Below are 16,785 nucleotides of genomic sequence, written 5' to 3'. Positions count from 1 at the left end.
GTACTAGTATTAAATAAACAGACTTGGAAAAGATTCCAAGTTCAGCAAAATGGTAAACAGACTGAAAAGAATCATCCGCGTGATTCGCTTACCAGATTGTCCTCAGATTGCATTTTATCCTAGTTGCGGAAGCTCTCGAAAAGCTCATTCAAAAGACGCAATGAGAACTTTTGGTTTATTCGTGTCACGAATTTGGCATCTATAGGTACGCGGAAAACAAAAGGACCTGCCGCTCCCCCTCCCCCGCCCGCCAAGGAGAGAAAGCCTTGAACAGCTGGCGGCAAGTCAGCAGGTGAGCGGTCACAGTTTGCTCAAAGAAAGCTAGACTGGCCAAGTGACAGGGCGATTGTTCTCGCCTGGCACCCTCGCTTGGCTGCGACGTCTAGAGAGCTCTGAACTTCTATCCGCACCGGCGGTGAGTCACCAGCATCTTTAGCTCGTGGATTTTTGGTCCCGGGCGTGGCTCCTCACGTCTCTTCTAGCGCCCTTCCGCCTTCCATAGGACTGCGACTCTCCACTTCGACGCGCCTTCAGCCCGCCCTCCGGAATGTCGTCGCTTGGGTACCGTTTTCCGTGGGGCGAAGGACCAACCGGAAGCGGAAGTCCTTTTGGTTGGTGCTCCCGCGTCGTTCCGGGCGGCTGAAACAGCGGAGACTTCTTGCGCGCCATGGAACACGTGACGGAGGGTTCCTGGGAGTCGCTGCAGGTGCCGCTGCATCCTCTGGTGCTCGGAGCTCTGCGCGAGTTGGGCTTCCTGCACATGACGCCGGTGCAGGTATCGGTCCCGCGGGGAAGCGAGGCTGAGCAGCCAGTGCAGCCATGGGGATCAGGGAGAGACCCCCCTCTGGGCTTTGCTACGCCTTTAGAACCTCAGACTTGGCAGTGCCAGGGAGGTTCACGATATCCCCGCCCGGCTCTCAGCTCTTCGTGCCTGCTCTAGCTGAGTCTTTGGACAGTGGCTCAGTCTATACCCTTTCTATCTGAGAAATGATGACAACCACTTATTTCATAGCATTATGGGGATTATGTAGGTTCAGGTTATTAAGGGGGGGATAGAGTCTCTCTGGATATATCTATAATTATATATCTATCTATCTATCTATATCTTCTATCTATCTATCTATCTATCTATCTATCTATCTATCTATCTATCTATCTATCTATCTATCTATCTCAAGTAAACAGGTCTCATCCAGGCTCTAGGATGGTACCTACTCGTTTTCTACAGCAGATGTTAGAGAAAGAACCATAGGAATGAAGTAATTTAGCTCGTGTTGACACTATCATGAAGGAACTGATATAGACTGGTGTGGTGGACAGGGAATGAGCTGACCTCTGGGGGAGTTGTCATTTTTCTGAGATCTGAAGGATCAGGAAGGGCTTTGGGGTTAGGGGGAAACTAATTGGAGAAATACCAGTACAAATGCCCTGGGGCTGGTGGTAAATCCAATGCTTCCAGGGGCTGGAGGGATCAGATGGCTCAATGGTTGAGAGCACTTGCTGTCTTGTAGAGAACCAGGGTTGAATTCCCAGCACCCACATTGATTGCTTCGCCAGTGCTTATGACTCCTAGTTCTTGGAAATCCCAACACTCAACTTGTCTTCCTCCATGTATGTTGTGTACATACATATATATTTTTTATATACAAAAGTAAAGATGAATTCAAAACAAAACAAACCGTCAGTGCTTCCAGCCCCTTCCCAGTTCAAGGAGGAATAACGGGAGTGTCAGAATTTGAATCCAGGACTCCTGACACACTTGTCCTAATAGACAACTCTTGGTGGTGGTGTTCGTTGGTTGGTTTTTAGACAGGGTTTCACTACTGTGCCCTGGCTGACCTTGAACTCTCAGAGCTCTGCCTGCCCTTGGCTCCTGAATGCAGGAATTAAAGGCCTGTGTCACCACACCTGGCTACACCAACCCTTTGTGGTGACTTGTTTCCTCGGGATCCCCTTGGGGTGTGGTCCATTGTGACTTTAGTAACCCGTGGTGTTCCTAGGACTAGGGTCTCCCAATGGTTAATTGTGACATTATTTAACCACTCCTTTGTTTTTTGTTTTGTTTTTTTTTTGTTTTTGTTTTTGGTTTTTTTTTTTGTTTCTTTTTTTGGAGCTGGGAACCGAACCCAGGGCCTTCGCTTGCTAGGCAAGCGCTCTACCACTGAGCTAAATCCCCAACCCCTAACCACTCCTTTGTAATCTCTCCCTGCAGTCTGCCACCATCCCTCTGTTCATGAGAAACAAAGATGTTGCTGCAGAAGCCGTGAGTATCCACGCACTCCAGTCAGTCTCTAGTTCTCCTAGCTAATTGGAAAGTAAGTCAAAAGCCTTGTCCCTTTGCAGGTCACCGGGAGTGGAAAAACTCTGGCTTTTGTCATCCCCATTCTGGAGATCCTTCTGAGAAGGGAGGAGAAGTTAAAGAAGAACCAGGTGAGGCGGGCTGGCTGGTTGTCATAGAGGCAGGAGGGATCAGGCCTGAGGGAGAAGCTGGATAGACTTCAGTCCCACCCTTTTTGGTATCTGAGAAGTCAGTTTTTGAATTTTCCTGCTTCTTATACCATAGTCATTGCTGGGGTGCTCTCAAGACCCTGGGTACTTTGTCAGTCACCTGTGGGTATGGGTAGCTTTCATACTGTAAGCAGGTAGCCTTGGGAGAGATTTGTTTATTCCAACCTCCCCCGAAACCCCCAACCCTGAACCTTGTGCTTATTAAAAAGTGTTTTACCATTGAGCTAAATCCCTAAACCCTAATTTTTGTGGCTTTTGTTGGTGATTTTGTTATTTTAAATGCCCTCAGTGGGCGTTGAAGAGGCGCTCAGTGAAGAAAAGCACTTGTTGCTTTTGCAACTTGGATCTGCGTGTTGGGGGGTTATAATAGGGAATCTGGCGCCCTCTTCTGGCCGTGGATGCACAGGATCTATGTCAATGGTTGCAGACAGAACACTCATTCACATAAATAGAAATATATGAAATCTTTTTTTTTTTTTTCTTTTCTTCTTTTTTTTTCGGAGCTATGGACCGAACCCAGGGCCTTGCGCTTGCTAGGCAAGCGCTCTACCACTGAGCTAAATCCCCAACCCCATGAAATCTTTTTTATAAAAGCCTCCAGCATTGGCTTGGGCATAGTGTTGGATGCCTTTAATCCCAGCCCTGGGATGGAGAGGCAGGTGAATCTCAGTGAGTATGAAACCAGCTCTAAGAATGTGAGAAATACAGGGGGGAATGGGAACCAGCCTCGCCAGGGCTACACAGTGAGTACGTCCATTACCGTCTGGTTGCTGTGGTAAGTCACCATGACCAAGGCAACTTAGAGAAGGAAGGGTTTGTTTGGGCTTCCAGTGTAGAGGGATAAGAGCCTGTGATCATCACAGTGGGGACCTTGGCAAGAGGTGGACATGGGGCCTTAAGGAGCAAGCTGAGAACTCCCATTTCAAACCTTAAACAGGAAGCAGAGAGGAAATTGCGGGTGGTTAGAGCCTTTAACTCTCAAAGCCTGCTCCCAGTGACTTCTTCCAGCAAGACCACACACACCTTTTAAGCCTACCCAAACAGCCGCCCCCACCTGGGGAGGAAGAGGGCAAATGCTTGAGACTACAGAGGGTATCTCGTTCAAATAGCCAAGTAACTAAATGCCTATGGGACAGTGATGTGCTGTCTGGTACAATTGTATGATCTTAAGACATACACAGAAAATACGGGTCAGGTGTCAGTCCCCGAGCTGCAGCGCTATTGGCCAGTGAACCATTACAGATGACATCAGGTTTTGTTGGTCACCTACTCCTTGGTTGGTTTTTATTAAAAAAATGTCCTATTTATTTATTTTTATGTGTATGGGTGTTTTGCCTGCATGTATGTCTGTGCACCTGGTGCCTGCAGAGGCTGTTACTGGAGCTATAGATGGTGCTGGGAATAGAACCTGGGTCCTTTGGAAGAGTGGTTAGTGTCCCTAACCTCTGAGCTATCTGGGTGGCCCTATGTTGATGGCTTGTTTATTTTGTGATGCCGGGCCTTATTCAGGGTGGGCAAGGGCTCTGTCGCTGAACTGCCGTTCAAAGCCCTTGATTTGCTGAAAAAAAATTCCAGAAACCACTGAGGGTGGAGGGTACAGTCTAATGTGATCCTCCCTGGGGCTCATGTGATGCTGACCCTGGGGTTTCCCCCTCCCTGTGGGCAGGTAGGAGCCATCGTCATCACCCCCACTCGGGAGCTGGCCATTCAGATTGATGAGGTCCTGTCACACTTCACGAAGCACTTCCCGCAGTTCAGGTGCTTGATCCAGGGCATGTGGGGCGATGGGTGCCGGGAAGCCTTACTGGCCTGGCTTGTTATCTCGCCACACTTGTTCCAAGTCCCATTTCTTGCTTCAGCCAGATTTTGTGGATTGGAGGCCGGAACCCTGGAGAAGATGTGGAGAGGTTCAAGCAGCACGGGTGAGTCCTGCTCTGTCACTGTGCTCTTGCCCTCAGCTGAGAGTCTCTGCTCACAGGCTCTTGGGGATCCCAGAGGGCATTTGCTCCCTGCCCACCCCTGGTTCCCGTGGCTCTGTGGACACTTCATAGGCTGCACAGGCTGGAGTTGCCTTGGGAGTCAGGGCAGGTGTGTCAGCAACCTGGCTGCCAACACCTGGTGCCCCTAGCACAGTGTTGCCAAGCCTTGCCTGGCAAGTCTGGCTGCCATTGCTGGCTGCTTGTGGATATCTTAGAGGGAGAATCCCAAGTACGCATGTGTCTTCAGATTTGTTCAAGCCGTTGCTTGTAGTCTACATTGTGCAAAAACATGTTATAGGCAGCTAGTTTGCAGGGACACATTAGGTCCTCAGTCTACTGGTCTAGCTCCTGCCACTCCCTTTCCCTCCCTCCCTTCCCTTCTTTCTCTTCCATCCCCTTTCCTCCCCTCTCTTCTCCTCTTTTCTCCCTTCTTTCCTCTGTCTCTCCCTCTTGCTCCTTCCCTATTTCTTGCAGGGAGCTGGAATTTGAACCCTGGTCCTCATGCGTACCAGACAAGTCTATGTCACTGAGCAACCCTTGCCCCAGTCTGCTTCCCTCTTAAAGTTGTGTTCTTTGATGTGGTTTGCTGCTCCAGGTCAGAGGTCAGCCTGAGTTATGTGGGCCGTGTGGTGTTGTGTTGCAGTTTCCCTACTGGAGAGAGTGGCATAGATAGTATATAGTAGGAATAAGGGTGTGGCTGTGTGCCAGCAGTGTGCCTATAACATAGGTGCTCACCGTGGCCTGTGGGATAGCACTTTGCCGGAGTCCTGGCCTGTAATCACTTCCTTCTCCCGAGGAATTAGATGGTTTTGCAGGGTGGGGATTTGGTATGTAAGTAACTCATCCATGTTTCTGAGATCCAGAGCGCACTGGTAAGTGGGAACTTTCTTTCCAAAGTGGGAACATCATTGTGGCAACCCCAGGCCGCCTGGAGGACATGTTCCGGAGGAAGGCTGAGGGTCTGGACCTGGCCAGCTATGTGAAGAGCTTGGATGTCCTGGTGCTGGACGAGGCAGACAGACTTCTCGACATGGGCTTTGAGGCAAGGTACTAAAATGTGGACTCCCCAGAGGTGGCTGAGCCGGTAGAGGGCAGGCCTAAGGACTATTATCATTTCGTATTAGTATTTCAGACTTCAGGTGTCTCCACCCTTCTGATCGTGTCACATGCCTTAATTCCACTTAATTCCATTTCTTTAAAAAAAAAAAAAAAAGATTTATTTATATGATCACACTGTAGCTGTCTTCAGACACACCAGAAGAGGGCATCGGATCTCATTACAGATGGTTGAGAGCCACCATGTGGTTGCTGGGAATTGAACTCAGGACCTCTGGAAGAGCAATCAGTGCTCTTAACCACTGAGCCATCTCTCCAGCCCATTCCAGTTCTTTTATTTTTAAAAATTGACTCCATGTATTTGTATTAAAGTTTGAGGTAAAGTCTCATTCTGTAGCCCAGGCTGGCTTCGAACTCTGGATCCTCCTACCTCTGAGTCCTGTGCATCAGGAGTACAGATGTGGGCCGCTGTGCTTGACTGGTTCCAGTTTTTCTGTTTTTGATTTCCTGAAACTACGTTTTCTCTAATTTTTTCTGGCATGCCATAAACAGTCTTTAGGTATGATTCCCGTATGTAACTTGTCATGTAGTTCATGTCGATTACTATACGCTTACACTGGAGACACAAAGGTGTAGAGGAGGAGCATGAATTATAATTTATTTCCCAGTGATGTGACCCTTAAACTTGTTGGTGACGTTAAATACTCCTCATTGACTTTTTCTCACGCAGCTGGTTTTTACAGTGCTGCTGAGCCCAGCGTCTCCCACATGTGTGGCCATCACTGAATGATATCCCTAGCCACCTGGTCTCGTAATATTTGATTTGTTTTTGTGCAGGATCTTACTCTGTAGCCCAGGCTATCCTAGAACGTTAACTATGTAGCTTAGGTTAGCTTTGGATTCTGCAGTTCTCTTCCCTAGGCCTCCCTTCCTCTACACCCAGTCCTCCACTGTTTTTAAATCCCGTGTAAGTGCGTGTGTGTCCCATTTCCAGTGTAAGTGTGAGCGTGCATTCCATTTCCAGCATAAACACAATCCTGGAGTTTTTGCCAAAGCAGAGGCGAACAGGCCTTTTCTCGGCCACTCAGACACAGGAGGTGGAGAACTTGGTGCGAGCAGGCCTCCGCAACCCTGTCCGAATCTCTGTGAAGGAGAAGGGCGTGGCAGCCAGCAGCACCCAGAAGACACCGTCTCGTCTGGAGAACCACTATATGGTGAGCACAGGGCCAGCTGCTGTGTTGGCGATGGTGGGAGCTGTGTGTGTCCTCACGACTCACTAGGAAAGTGGATGTATGGTGTGTCCTTTTAAAATGCTTTTGGAGACAGCAAGGACACGTGACCGAATGACAAGCGATTCTGTTTGTTAAATGAACGGCTAGGTTAATGGAAACATAAATGTCTGGTTATCTTTCGGTGTTTTGGGAAGGGGTCTCTCCGTTATGTAGCTCTGACTGTCCTGGAACTCTCTGTGTAGAGCAGGCTGGCCTCTGTCTCAAGAGTGCTAGGACTAAAGACGTGCTCCACCCTGCCCAGCGTAAATGTATTTTAAAAAGTTAATTGTATTTATCTGTGTGTCTGTGGCAGTCAGAGGACGATGTGAGAGCCTGAGACACCTTTACCTGCCCAGCATCCTTGCTGGCCCATGCATAAACGCACGTTAGACACCATGCCTCTGAAGCTCCGGTCCTGAGTGATCACACTTACTTGAGTGTGCGTGTGGAGGTGCGTGTGCGCGTGCGCAGCACGGCCTGTGGCTGCTGGGCTGTCAGCATTGGCTGTGATCTGAGGTGGAGCTGGGTGTGGAGGCGAGGCCCAGCAGACGCTGTAGCTTCCTGTTCTACCCCACAGCCCACTGTCCCATCTAACTAGAGTCTGTCCCTCTGGGTTTTGTGGCTGGAAGGCCCCCGTACCTTTTTGTGCCTCCCTTCAAAGGGGAGGGGTTGAGTGTGTGGGATTTGATGGTGAGGCCTGTGGTTCTGTTGTCTTTTGTTCCTAGGATGGGTCAGTGTGGCAGCAGGAAGGCTGTGTCCTTAGGAACTTGGAGAGAAGTCTCTGGTCACAGTGTTTTCAGGCACGCTGGACCTGTAGCCTGTGTGGGTCTTTTCTATAAACTCTGAGGGATATCTCAGCCTCCACTGCTCACAGAAATGAGGCTCCTTTGAAAACCAGAGGGTCTCCAGAGTGTAACTGGTCAGTGGACGAGGTTCTCGTCAGACAACCGCCTGAAGGGTGTTGACATCAGGCTCCCCAGAAATGTAGGTTGGCTTAGGGATAGGGAGACAGAGGGTGGTCCTTCCAGGAGCAGCAGGACACAGCACTTGGTACAGAGTAGGAACCAGGGCAGGACTCTGAGGTGAGTCCCAGCCTCGTCCCTGTAGTGTCTGTAGTGGGCTGTGGCAGCTCGAATGGCAGAGGGCTGCTGGACAGTGATCAACCCACAATTCTGTTCAGATGTGGGGAGCCAGGAAACAACAGAGATTACTCGGAGGCCGCCAAATACTCTACATACTGCCATGGCCACCGTTTAAACTTAAAAAGTTGTGTGTGTGTGTGTGTGTGTGTGTGTGTGTGTGTGTGTGTGTGTGTATGTCTGTGTGTGTGTGTCTGTGTGTGTATCTGTGTGTGTATCTGTGTGTGTGTGTGTCTGTGTATGTGTGTGTGTTTGTGTCTGTGTGTGTGTATCTGTGTATCTGTGTGTCTGTGTGTGTGTGTGTGTGTGTGTGTCTGTCTGTGTATGTGTGTGTGTTTGTGTCTGTGTGTGTGTATCTGTGTGTGTGTGTGTGTGTGTCTGTCTATGTGTGTGTGTGTCTGTGTGTGTATCTGTGTGTGTGTGTCTGTGTATGTGTGTGTGTTTGTGTCTGTGTGTGTGTATCTGTGTGTCTGTGTGTCTGTGTGTGTGTGTGTGTGTGCATGCTCCTGGAAGAGTAGCCAGTGCTCCTAACTACTGAGCTATCACTCCAGCCCGGAACTTTTGAAAAGTTAATTTATTGTCTGGAAGTGGTAGTTCACACTTTTATTTGCAGAGAGCTTTTCTCTGAGTTAAAAGCCATCCTGGTCTATGTAGCAAGTTCCAGGCCAACCAGGGCTACATAGAGAATCCAAGTGTCAAAAAATTTTTTTTAATTATTAATTAATTTATTTTTTGGGATGCTAGGTATCTGAGAATGGCCTTGAACTCCTTATCCTCCGTCTCCCTCCCAAATCCTGGGATTACAGTCCTGTGATCCCATGCTCTGTGAGATAAACTTTTAACCTACAGTGCTAGTTCTGCTAAGATCCGGGGAAACCCATGTAGCAGGACTGGCCGTTTTGGGTTAGGTTCTGGACAGGGCACTTTCCTGGGAGGGGTGGAGCGTGTCTCCACCAGCCCTCAGGCCATCAGGAATACTCATGTCTGGAAGCTGTGCCTGCCTCAGTGTGGCACTTTGGGGAATCAGGTCTCAGAGTCAAGCTTAGAGGGAACGAGGCTCTTGGTCTCCCCTGGACCCACTGACCCCTGGGCCAGAGGAGCTGCCACTGCGGCTGGCCCGGCCTGGCTGCGTTGGGCCTGGGGAGCAGTCGCCTTACATGGCTGTGCTCTCCAGTTACACAACTGAACACTGAACACTGGCAGCAGCATGTGGTCCAGCTCCTCTGAGCCGGGAAGGCCAACAGATGTCATCTCTAAAGTCTGTCCTGTTCTGGAGGAAACGGGGTTCCTCAGGCTTTCAGGGTATGGGCCAGTGAAACGGCTCAGTGGGGGAACCACCCGGCTTCAATGTGGGTACAGCATGGCAGGCAGAGAGCCGACTCCTGCCAGCTACCCTCCAACCTCTGTTCATGTGTGCCCTCCAAATAAGTCAGCAGACTCAAACAAAGGCCATGCTGGGTGTGCTGGTGTGCGCTTGTAATCCTAGCTCCAGGAGGTGGAGGCAGACCAGGACTTCAAGGCCAACCTCTGCTACAAGGGTTTGAGACCAGTCTGTGAGAGGCCTTGTCTGCAGAAAGAGGGAATGCAGGAGAGTGAGGGTGGGGTGCAGGCTGAATCTGAAACCAGCTATGGGGATCACTTTATTTTTACATATGTATGATGCCCTGCCCCCATGTAGATATGTAAGGCAGATGAGAAATTCAACCAGCTGGTCCATTTCCTTCGGAGCCGTCAGCAGGAAAAGCACCTGGTCTTCTTCAGGTAATCCCCATCTGTGGCTGGGAAGACGGGCACAGTGTGCCGGGGAGGTTCTTGACAGGGCGAGGCTGACAAATCCAGCCTCTTCGGCCCACACTGTGTCCTGTAGCTCACACCACAGAGATGTCCATCCCTCCATCTTCCCTCCACTTCGCTTCTGAGAGGGTGGGATCTCCCCTGGGTACCCCGTACCCCAGCACATCAAGTCTCTGTAAGATTAGGCGCGTCCTCTCCTGCTGAGGCAGCACAAAGCACCCCTCTGCCTCACATGTGCCAGGGGCTTCGGTGCGGCCCATGTGTGCTCACTGGTTGGCGGCTCATTCTCTGAGCGCTCCCAGAAGTCCAGGTGGGTAGGCACTGTCGGTCCTCCTGTGTGGTTCCTGTCCCCTTCAGGGCCTTCAGTCCTTCCCCAAACTCTTCACAAGGGTTCCCGACCTCCGTCCAATGATTGGCTGGGTGTCTGCATCTGTCTCAGCTGCCGGGTAGAGCCTCTCAGAGGACAGCCATGCTAGGCTCCTGCTGCAGGCATAACAGTATCGTTAAGGTCAGGGACCGGTGCTTGGTGCTTGCCCACGGTTGGGTCTCCAGTTGTGCCAGTCATTGGCTGGCCGTTCCTCCGTATCTGCTCCATCTTTGTCCCCGCGTTTCTTAGACAGAACAAAATGTGGGGTAAAAGTTTTGTGGGTGGGTTGGTGTCCCTGTCCCTCCACTGGGGTCCTGCTTGACTCCAAGAGGTGGCCTCTTTAGGTTCCATGTCCTCCCTGTCAGGCAGTTCAGCTAAGGTCACCCACATTGACTTCTGGGAGCCTCCCTCATCCCAGGTCTCTGGGACTTTTAGTGATTCCCCAGCCGCAGCCCCAGCAGCGGCAGGTTTCCGTCTGAGGGCTTTCTCTCTCCTGTGCAGCACGTGCGCGTGTGTGGAATACTATGGAAAGGCCCTGGAGGCGCTGGTGCAGAGGGTGAAGATCCTGTGCATCCACGGGAAGATGAAGTACAAGCGCAATAAGATCTTCATGGAGTTCCGCAAGCTGCAGAGGTGAGTCGGGGTGGCGGATGGACTGATGGACTCCTCAGGTCCCACGCTCACCCCTTTCCCTCTGCCCTCCTGGAGCAGAGTAGTGAGGAGTTACTACATCCTCGAAGCCCCCAGAGCCTGGTTTGGACCCTCACCCCATAGACTGAGCCTGGTCCCTTGCTTGTTACTGGCTCTCCCTGCTCCGTCGCAGGCCTGTGCAGTCAGGAAGTTCATGTGTTCACTGCTGTTCTCTCAGGGCCCGGCAGGCCCAGTGCGGGTTTGCCAATCTACCTGCTCCTGGGTAACCAAGAGTGGACAGTCCCGTAAGCTGGGGGGCGCTAGCTGCACAGAGGGAACTTGGGGTGTCCTTATAGACAGCTGTTTTGGTTTTTCCTAAGCATTGCATGGCTCCAAGCAGCTTCAAGGGCACAGTGTTGTCCCCAAGTCACAGGGTGAAGATGTTCTTGTTTTCAAGTGGCTGCTGAGGGCTGGCCTTCCACAGTTTAATTTACTGAGTGGAAATTCATGGATTAAAAAGATTTAAAGCCAGGTGTGATCATGCGTGTATGTGACCCAGCACTTGGGAAGTTGAGACCGAAATACAAATTCAAGGATACCAGAGACTCCAGATGATGCAGGGACCTTGTCTCAAGCAAGACAACGTCTGAATTTGGCTCAGTAGTTCCTAGTGCACATCCTAGCATTCGGAGGCCAGGGCTGCAGCCCTGGTACTGGCTAGAAAGCGTCTTTGTGTTATTTCTCCTACTCCTGTGTGTGTGTGTGTGTGTGTGTGTGTGTGTGTGTGTGTGTGTGTGTGTGTGTGTGTATCACCAGGTGTCATGTATGTCTGGTGTTTATTGTTGATTATGTTCATGTTTATACACGTGAGTACGTGAGTGCAGGTGCCCTTGGAGCCCAGAAGAGGACATGACATCCCCCAGAATCCCGTGCAGTTAGTTCCTGGTGGTCATGAGCCGCCTTCCATGGTGCTGAGTCCTCTGTAAGAGCAGGATGTGCTCTGAACTGCAGAGCCATCTCTCCGCCTCCTCCACTCCCTACTCCTTTTTTTTTTTTTGGTTCTTTTTTTCGGAGCTGGGGACCGAACCCAGGGCCTTGCGTTTCCTAGGCAAGCGCTCTACCACTGAGCTAAATCCCCAACCCCCCACTCCCTACTTCTGATGGCAGTTTATAAAGTCTGGGAAGGTTGGAGGAGGAAGAAAAAAAGAAAGCAAAGGGGGCTGGAGAGATGGCTCAGTGGTTAAGAGCACTGACTGCGGGCTGGGGATTTAGCTCAGTGGTAGAGCGCTTGCCTAGGAAGCGCAAGGCCCTGGGTTCGGTCCCCAGCTCCGAAAAAAAGAACCAAAAAAAAAAAAAAAGAGCACTGACTGCTCTTCCAGAGGTCCTGAGTTCAAATCCCAGCAACCACATGGTGGCTCACAACCATCTGTAATGGCATCCGACGACACCCTCTTCTGGTGTGTCTGAAGACAGTGACAGTGTATTCATATCTCATATATATATATAATAAATCTTAAAAAAAAAGAAAAGAAAGCAAAATAATATTTCATTCAAAAAAATGTAGTGTGGGGTTGGGGGTTTAGCTCAGTGGTAGAGCGCTTGCCTAGCAAGCGCAAGGCCCTGGGTTCAGTCTCCAGCTCCGGAAAAAAAGAAAAATGTAGTGGTTTGTGAGAAACTCTGGAGCCCTGTGCTGCTTTATTGGGGTGTCCTGCAGCTGCAGATCACAGAGGATGGCCTTGCTCACAGTGCTACTCTCTCTCCCAGTGGGATCTTGGTGTGCACTGACGTGATGGCCCGGGGAATTGATATTCCTGAAGTAAACTGGGTTTTGCAGTACGACCCTCCCAGCAACGCCAGGTATGCAGGGTACTGTTCCTCTGTCTGGGGATCGGGCTGAGCAGGATAGGGATCTGGAGGAAGTGCATGCGGTGAAATTCCTAACATTTTAAAATAATTTGTTTGTTTGTTTTGGATAAGAGTCTCATGTTGTCAGAGATTATCGTGAACATCTGATGGGCCAGCCTTCATCTCTTGAGTGGTGGGGTTGCAGGCATGGACCGCCACATCTGTCTTAAAGTTTTGAAATCCAAGCACTCTGTCCCCTGGATTAAATTGCAGACGTAGGCAAATGGCCGAATAGCCTTTGATGCGTTAGTTAATAGTGCTGTGTGTTGTACAGTCACTTCACACAGGTGTGGCAGCTCCACCTTTCATCCCGGTGTCAGTTCATGAGGCTGCACTTAGGATGGTTCATGAGTTCATGAGGCTGGGCTGCAGAGTGGAGACACTGTCCTGTCTGCTAGGGGTGTGTGCAGAGGGTAAATACGGGAGAAAACTCCACTACTGGAAGTGCTTACACAAGTGCAAGTTATAGACCACGCTCAAGAGAACTGTGGAGCTCCTCAGAGTGAGCGGACACCTCTCACACTGGTTACTTAGATTTGGTTATTCAAGACACAGACAGACCAGGCTGCCTCCCTGTGTATGTAGACCAGGCTGCCTCCCTGTGTATAGACAGACCAGGCTGCCTCCCTGTGTATATAGATAGACCAGACTGCCCCTGCCTCAACAGTGCTTGGATTAAAGACCAGAGCCACCATGATTTGCCTCACTTTAAATATCAAAGTTGCCTGTTATTCCAGGGCACTTTTCCTTGATGCCTTTCATTGCTTCTTGGTTTTTCCCTGTGACTTCGCTGTATGGCCTGAGGGAGCCCAGCTTTGGTCAGGTGTCCTCAGAGCCACGGAACCTCTAGTCTCTTATGGTCCTGAGCGGTGTCTGTTTCTGTGCAGTTTTTCTATGCTCACTGGGACTTGGTCACATGGGCCCTGAGCTGTGGGGCCTGGTGGCTCTGTGCAGCACTGTGTAATGCAACCCCCGCCCGGCTGGAGCCTGGCTGTGCTCACTGACACTCCTGGGGTACTACCCCACCCTGTCCCCCCAGTGCCTTCGTGCATCGATGTGGACGCACTGCCCGAATTGGCCACGGTGGCAGTGCTCTGGTGTTCCTGCTGCCCATGGAGGAAGCGTACATCAACTTCTTGGCCATCAACCAGAAAGTAAGCAGCACACTGGTGGTCAGAAACCGAGAAGAGGGCTGGGCAAGGGAGGCATGAGTCAGCATCATGGCTTGGGGACGCCACTTCTTGATGCCTTACTGGGTAGGACTTTTATGTACAATGTCATTTTCAAACTATATACTCCTTCTTGACTAAGGTATGTCCTTGGGCTGGACTTGGTTCCCCCGGCTTTTGGTGCTCTGTGTTGTCTGCCCTTGGTTTATTAGATCTGGGGGGCACTGGGGTTGGAGGGACTATGGGGATGGTAAGATGGTGGTCTTTGTCTAGTGCCCCCTGCAGGAGATGAGCCTCCAGAGAAACACTGTAGACCTTCTACCCAAGCTCCGGGCCATGGCCTTGGCTGACAGAGCCGTGTTCGAGAAGGGCATGAAAGCCTTCGTGTCCTTTGTTCAGGCTTATGCAAAGCACGAGTGCAGTCTCATCTTCAGGTTGAAGGGTAAGCCCTGCTTCGCCTTCTCTACCATGGGTTTTTTGGAGACAGGGTGTTTCTGTAGCCCTGGCTAGTTCCTGCTGTATAGACCAGGCTGGCCCCAACTCGGAGTGCTCTTTACCTCTGCCTACCAAGTACTGGTATTAAATCTGGGCATGGTTAACTGTGTGCCACTGTGCCTGGCATAATCTTTTGAGTCTTTGGGTCTCAGGGTTGCATTGTCTTAGTGAAACACACGGCATGTTAGGGTTAGTGTTCTCTAACCTTTCAAAGGAATCCTAAGCAGAAGGAAGGAAGGAAGGAAGGAAGGAAGGAAGGAAGGAAAGAAAGAATGAATGATGGGGCTCTGAGTAGATGTAAAATAAACTGCCATTTCCACCTTGAAAAAAAATGTAGCTTAAAAAATTCTAATTAGAGGCTGGAGAGATGGCTCAGTGGTTAAGAGCACTGTCTGCTCTTCCAGGGGTCCTGAGTTCAAATCCCAGCAACCACATAGTGGCTCACAACCATCTGTGATGGGATCTGATGCTCTCTTCTGGTGTGTCTGAAAACAGCTACAGTGTACTTACATGTATAAAATAAGTAAATGTTTTTAAAAATTCTAACTAAATTTATTACTTTTTTGGGGTATTGAGGGGTAGGTTGGAGACAGTTTTTCTGTGTAGCCTTTTTGTCTGTCCTAGAGCTCATTCTGTAGACTAGGCTGGCCTCATCCCAGAGATCCTCCTGCTTCTGCCCTCTGAGTGCTGGGGTTAAAGGCGTGTGGCACCACTGTCCAGCTTATTACATCATTTAATTAGCGAACATGGAGAAGCCCCCCCCCCCCCCCCCCCCCCGTGACTGTGGTATCCTCCAGTGCTGACTGAGTTCTCTTCTATTAGATCTTGACTTTGCTGGGCTTGCTCGAGGCTTTGCCCTGCTGAGGATGCCCAGGATGCCAGAACTAAAGGGGAAGCAGTTTCCAGATTTTGTACCAGTGGACATTGATACTGACACAATCCCATTTAAGGATAAAATTAGAGAAAAACAGAGGCAGAAACTTTTGGAGCAAAAAAGAAAAGAGAGGACAGAAAATGAAGGGAGAAGAAAATTCATCAAAAATAAAGCTTGGTCAAAGCAGAAGGCCAAAAAGGAAAGGAAGAAGAAGATGAATGCAAAGAGGAAAAAGGATGAGGTAATGTGTGTGTTCTTTATTCTTTCAACCCCACCTTCTGACCTTGCACTGGGAAGACATCTAATGTGTTACAAGAGCAGCAAGGTTGCCTGTGCTTGCAGCCTGGGTTCACAGCCAGCCTGAGCTACGTAGGCACCTCCATCCCTCCCTCCCCCACGTTCAATTTTGGGGCCCATGGTGAGGTTCCTGTGTTAGCTGACCCCAGAGCTCGTAGGCCCTAGCAGGATCTGCTCTCTCTAGACCCGAAGCTAACACTTGTAACTCCTTCTGCACTCAGGGTTCTGATATTGATGATGAGGACATGGAGGAACTCCTTAATGACACAAGGCTCTTGAAAAAATTTAAAAAAGGTAAAATCACAGAAGAAGAATTTGAGAAGGGGCTGTTGACAAGTACCAAAAGAACAGTCCGGCTGACAGAGTCAGGTGTCTCGGACTCAGAAGAGGACAGTTGACCTGAGCCTCAGGTGAGGGCTACCTCACAGCTGGCCTCACATTCCTACCCTTGCTGGAAGACTGTGGTTCAGACTGAGAGAAACCAAAGGACTGCACACACGAGCACAAGGATCCTACCAGAATCTCAGTGTATTGAGTGTACATAACAGATCTCAGTATTTATTTTGATTAATTGTGCTTTTTCTGGGGTGACTTTTGTGCTTTATTACTGACTTAAAGTGTATATATATATGTATGTATGTATGTATTTTTCTCACTTTTAAGAAAACAGATAATAAAGTATACTTGATTTTAGGCCTTGTAAATTTCTAAGTCACTTGACATGCCCTGGCCTCCTCCCACCCCACACTTTGCATTTCCTTTACAGCCCTACCAAGAGCACCCACAGGGGCAGAGGGGACTGTGTGTAGGGTTCTTTTTTCTCTTCTTTTCATTGCAACAGGGCTACACCATTGTAGTGGTTTGTATATGCTTGGCCCATGGGAAGCGGCACTATTAGGTGTGGCCTTGAGGTATGTCATGGCGTAGGCAGCCTTTGAGGGCTCCTAGGCTCAAGCCCCACCCAGTGTGGAAGAAAGCCTTCTGGCTGCTTTTGGATCAAGGTGTAGAACTCGGCTTCTCCAGCCCCACATCAGCCTGTACACTGCCAGGCTTCCCACCATGATGATAACGGACTGAACCTCTGGAACTACTAGCCAGCCCCAGCTAAATGTTTGCCTTTGTAAGAGTTGCCATGGAGTCTCTTTCAGGAATGAGACCCAAACTAAGACAACTATGTAGTCCAGGATGACCTCAGACTGACCCCCTGCCTTAGCCAGGAGTTCTGGGACCACAGGCTGGTGCCATGATACCCAGATTGGGGTTGAGAACATTTTAGAACGGGCTCTGGTGGTGTTTTATTG

General features: G+C 50.0%; 1 protein-coding gene across 1 annotated transcript; it reads left to right on the top strand.

Moving 5' to 3' along the window:
• Positions 1–628: 628 nt before the first annotated feature.
• Ddx55 (DEAD-box helicase 55) lies at positions 629–16,383 on the top strand. Its single transcript, NM_001271326.1, has 14 exons — positions 629–775; positions 2,213–2,263; positions 2,344–2,430; positions 4,175–4,266; positions 4,368–4,430; positions 5,385–5,534; positions 6,568–6,757; positions 9,632–9,714; positions 10,616–10,747; positions 12,509–12,601; positions 13,689–13,803; positions 14,092–14,260; positions 15,136–15,428; positions 15,706–16,383. The coding sequence occupies exons 1-14, from the start codon at positions 668–670 to the stop codon at positions 15,880–15,882; spliced, it is 1,803 nt and encodes a 600-aa protein (NP_001258255.1). The 5' UTR covers positions 629–667; the 3' UTR covers positions 15,883–16,383.
• Positions 16,384–16,785: the final 402 nt, after the last annotated feature.

This window comes from Rattus norvegicus, chromosome 12 (assembly GCF_036323735.1).
Source record: "Rattus norvegicus strain BN/NHsdMcwi chromosome 12, GRCr8, whole genome shotgun sequence".
NCBI classification, from domain to species: domain Eukaryota; kingdom Metazoa; phylum Chordata; class Mammalia; order Rodentia; family Muridae; genus Rattus; species Rattus norvegicus.
The sequence above is the reverse complement of the archived record's forward strand: the minus strand, read 5'-3'. Positions and strand labels throughout refer to the sequence as shown.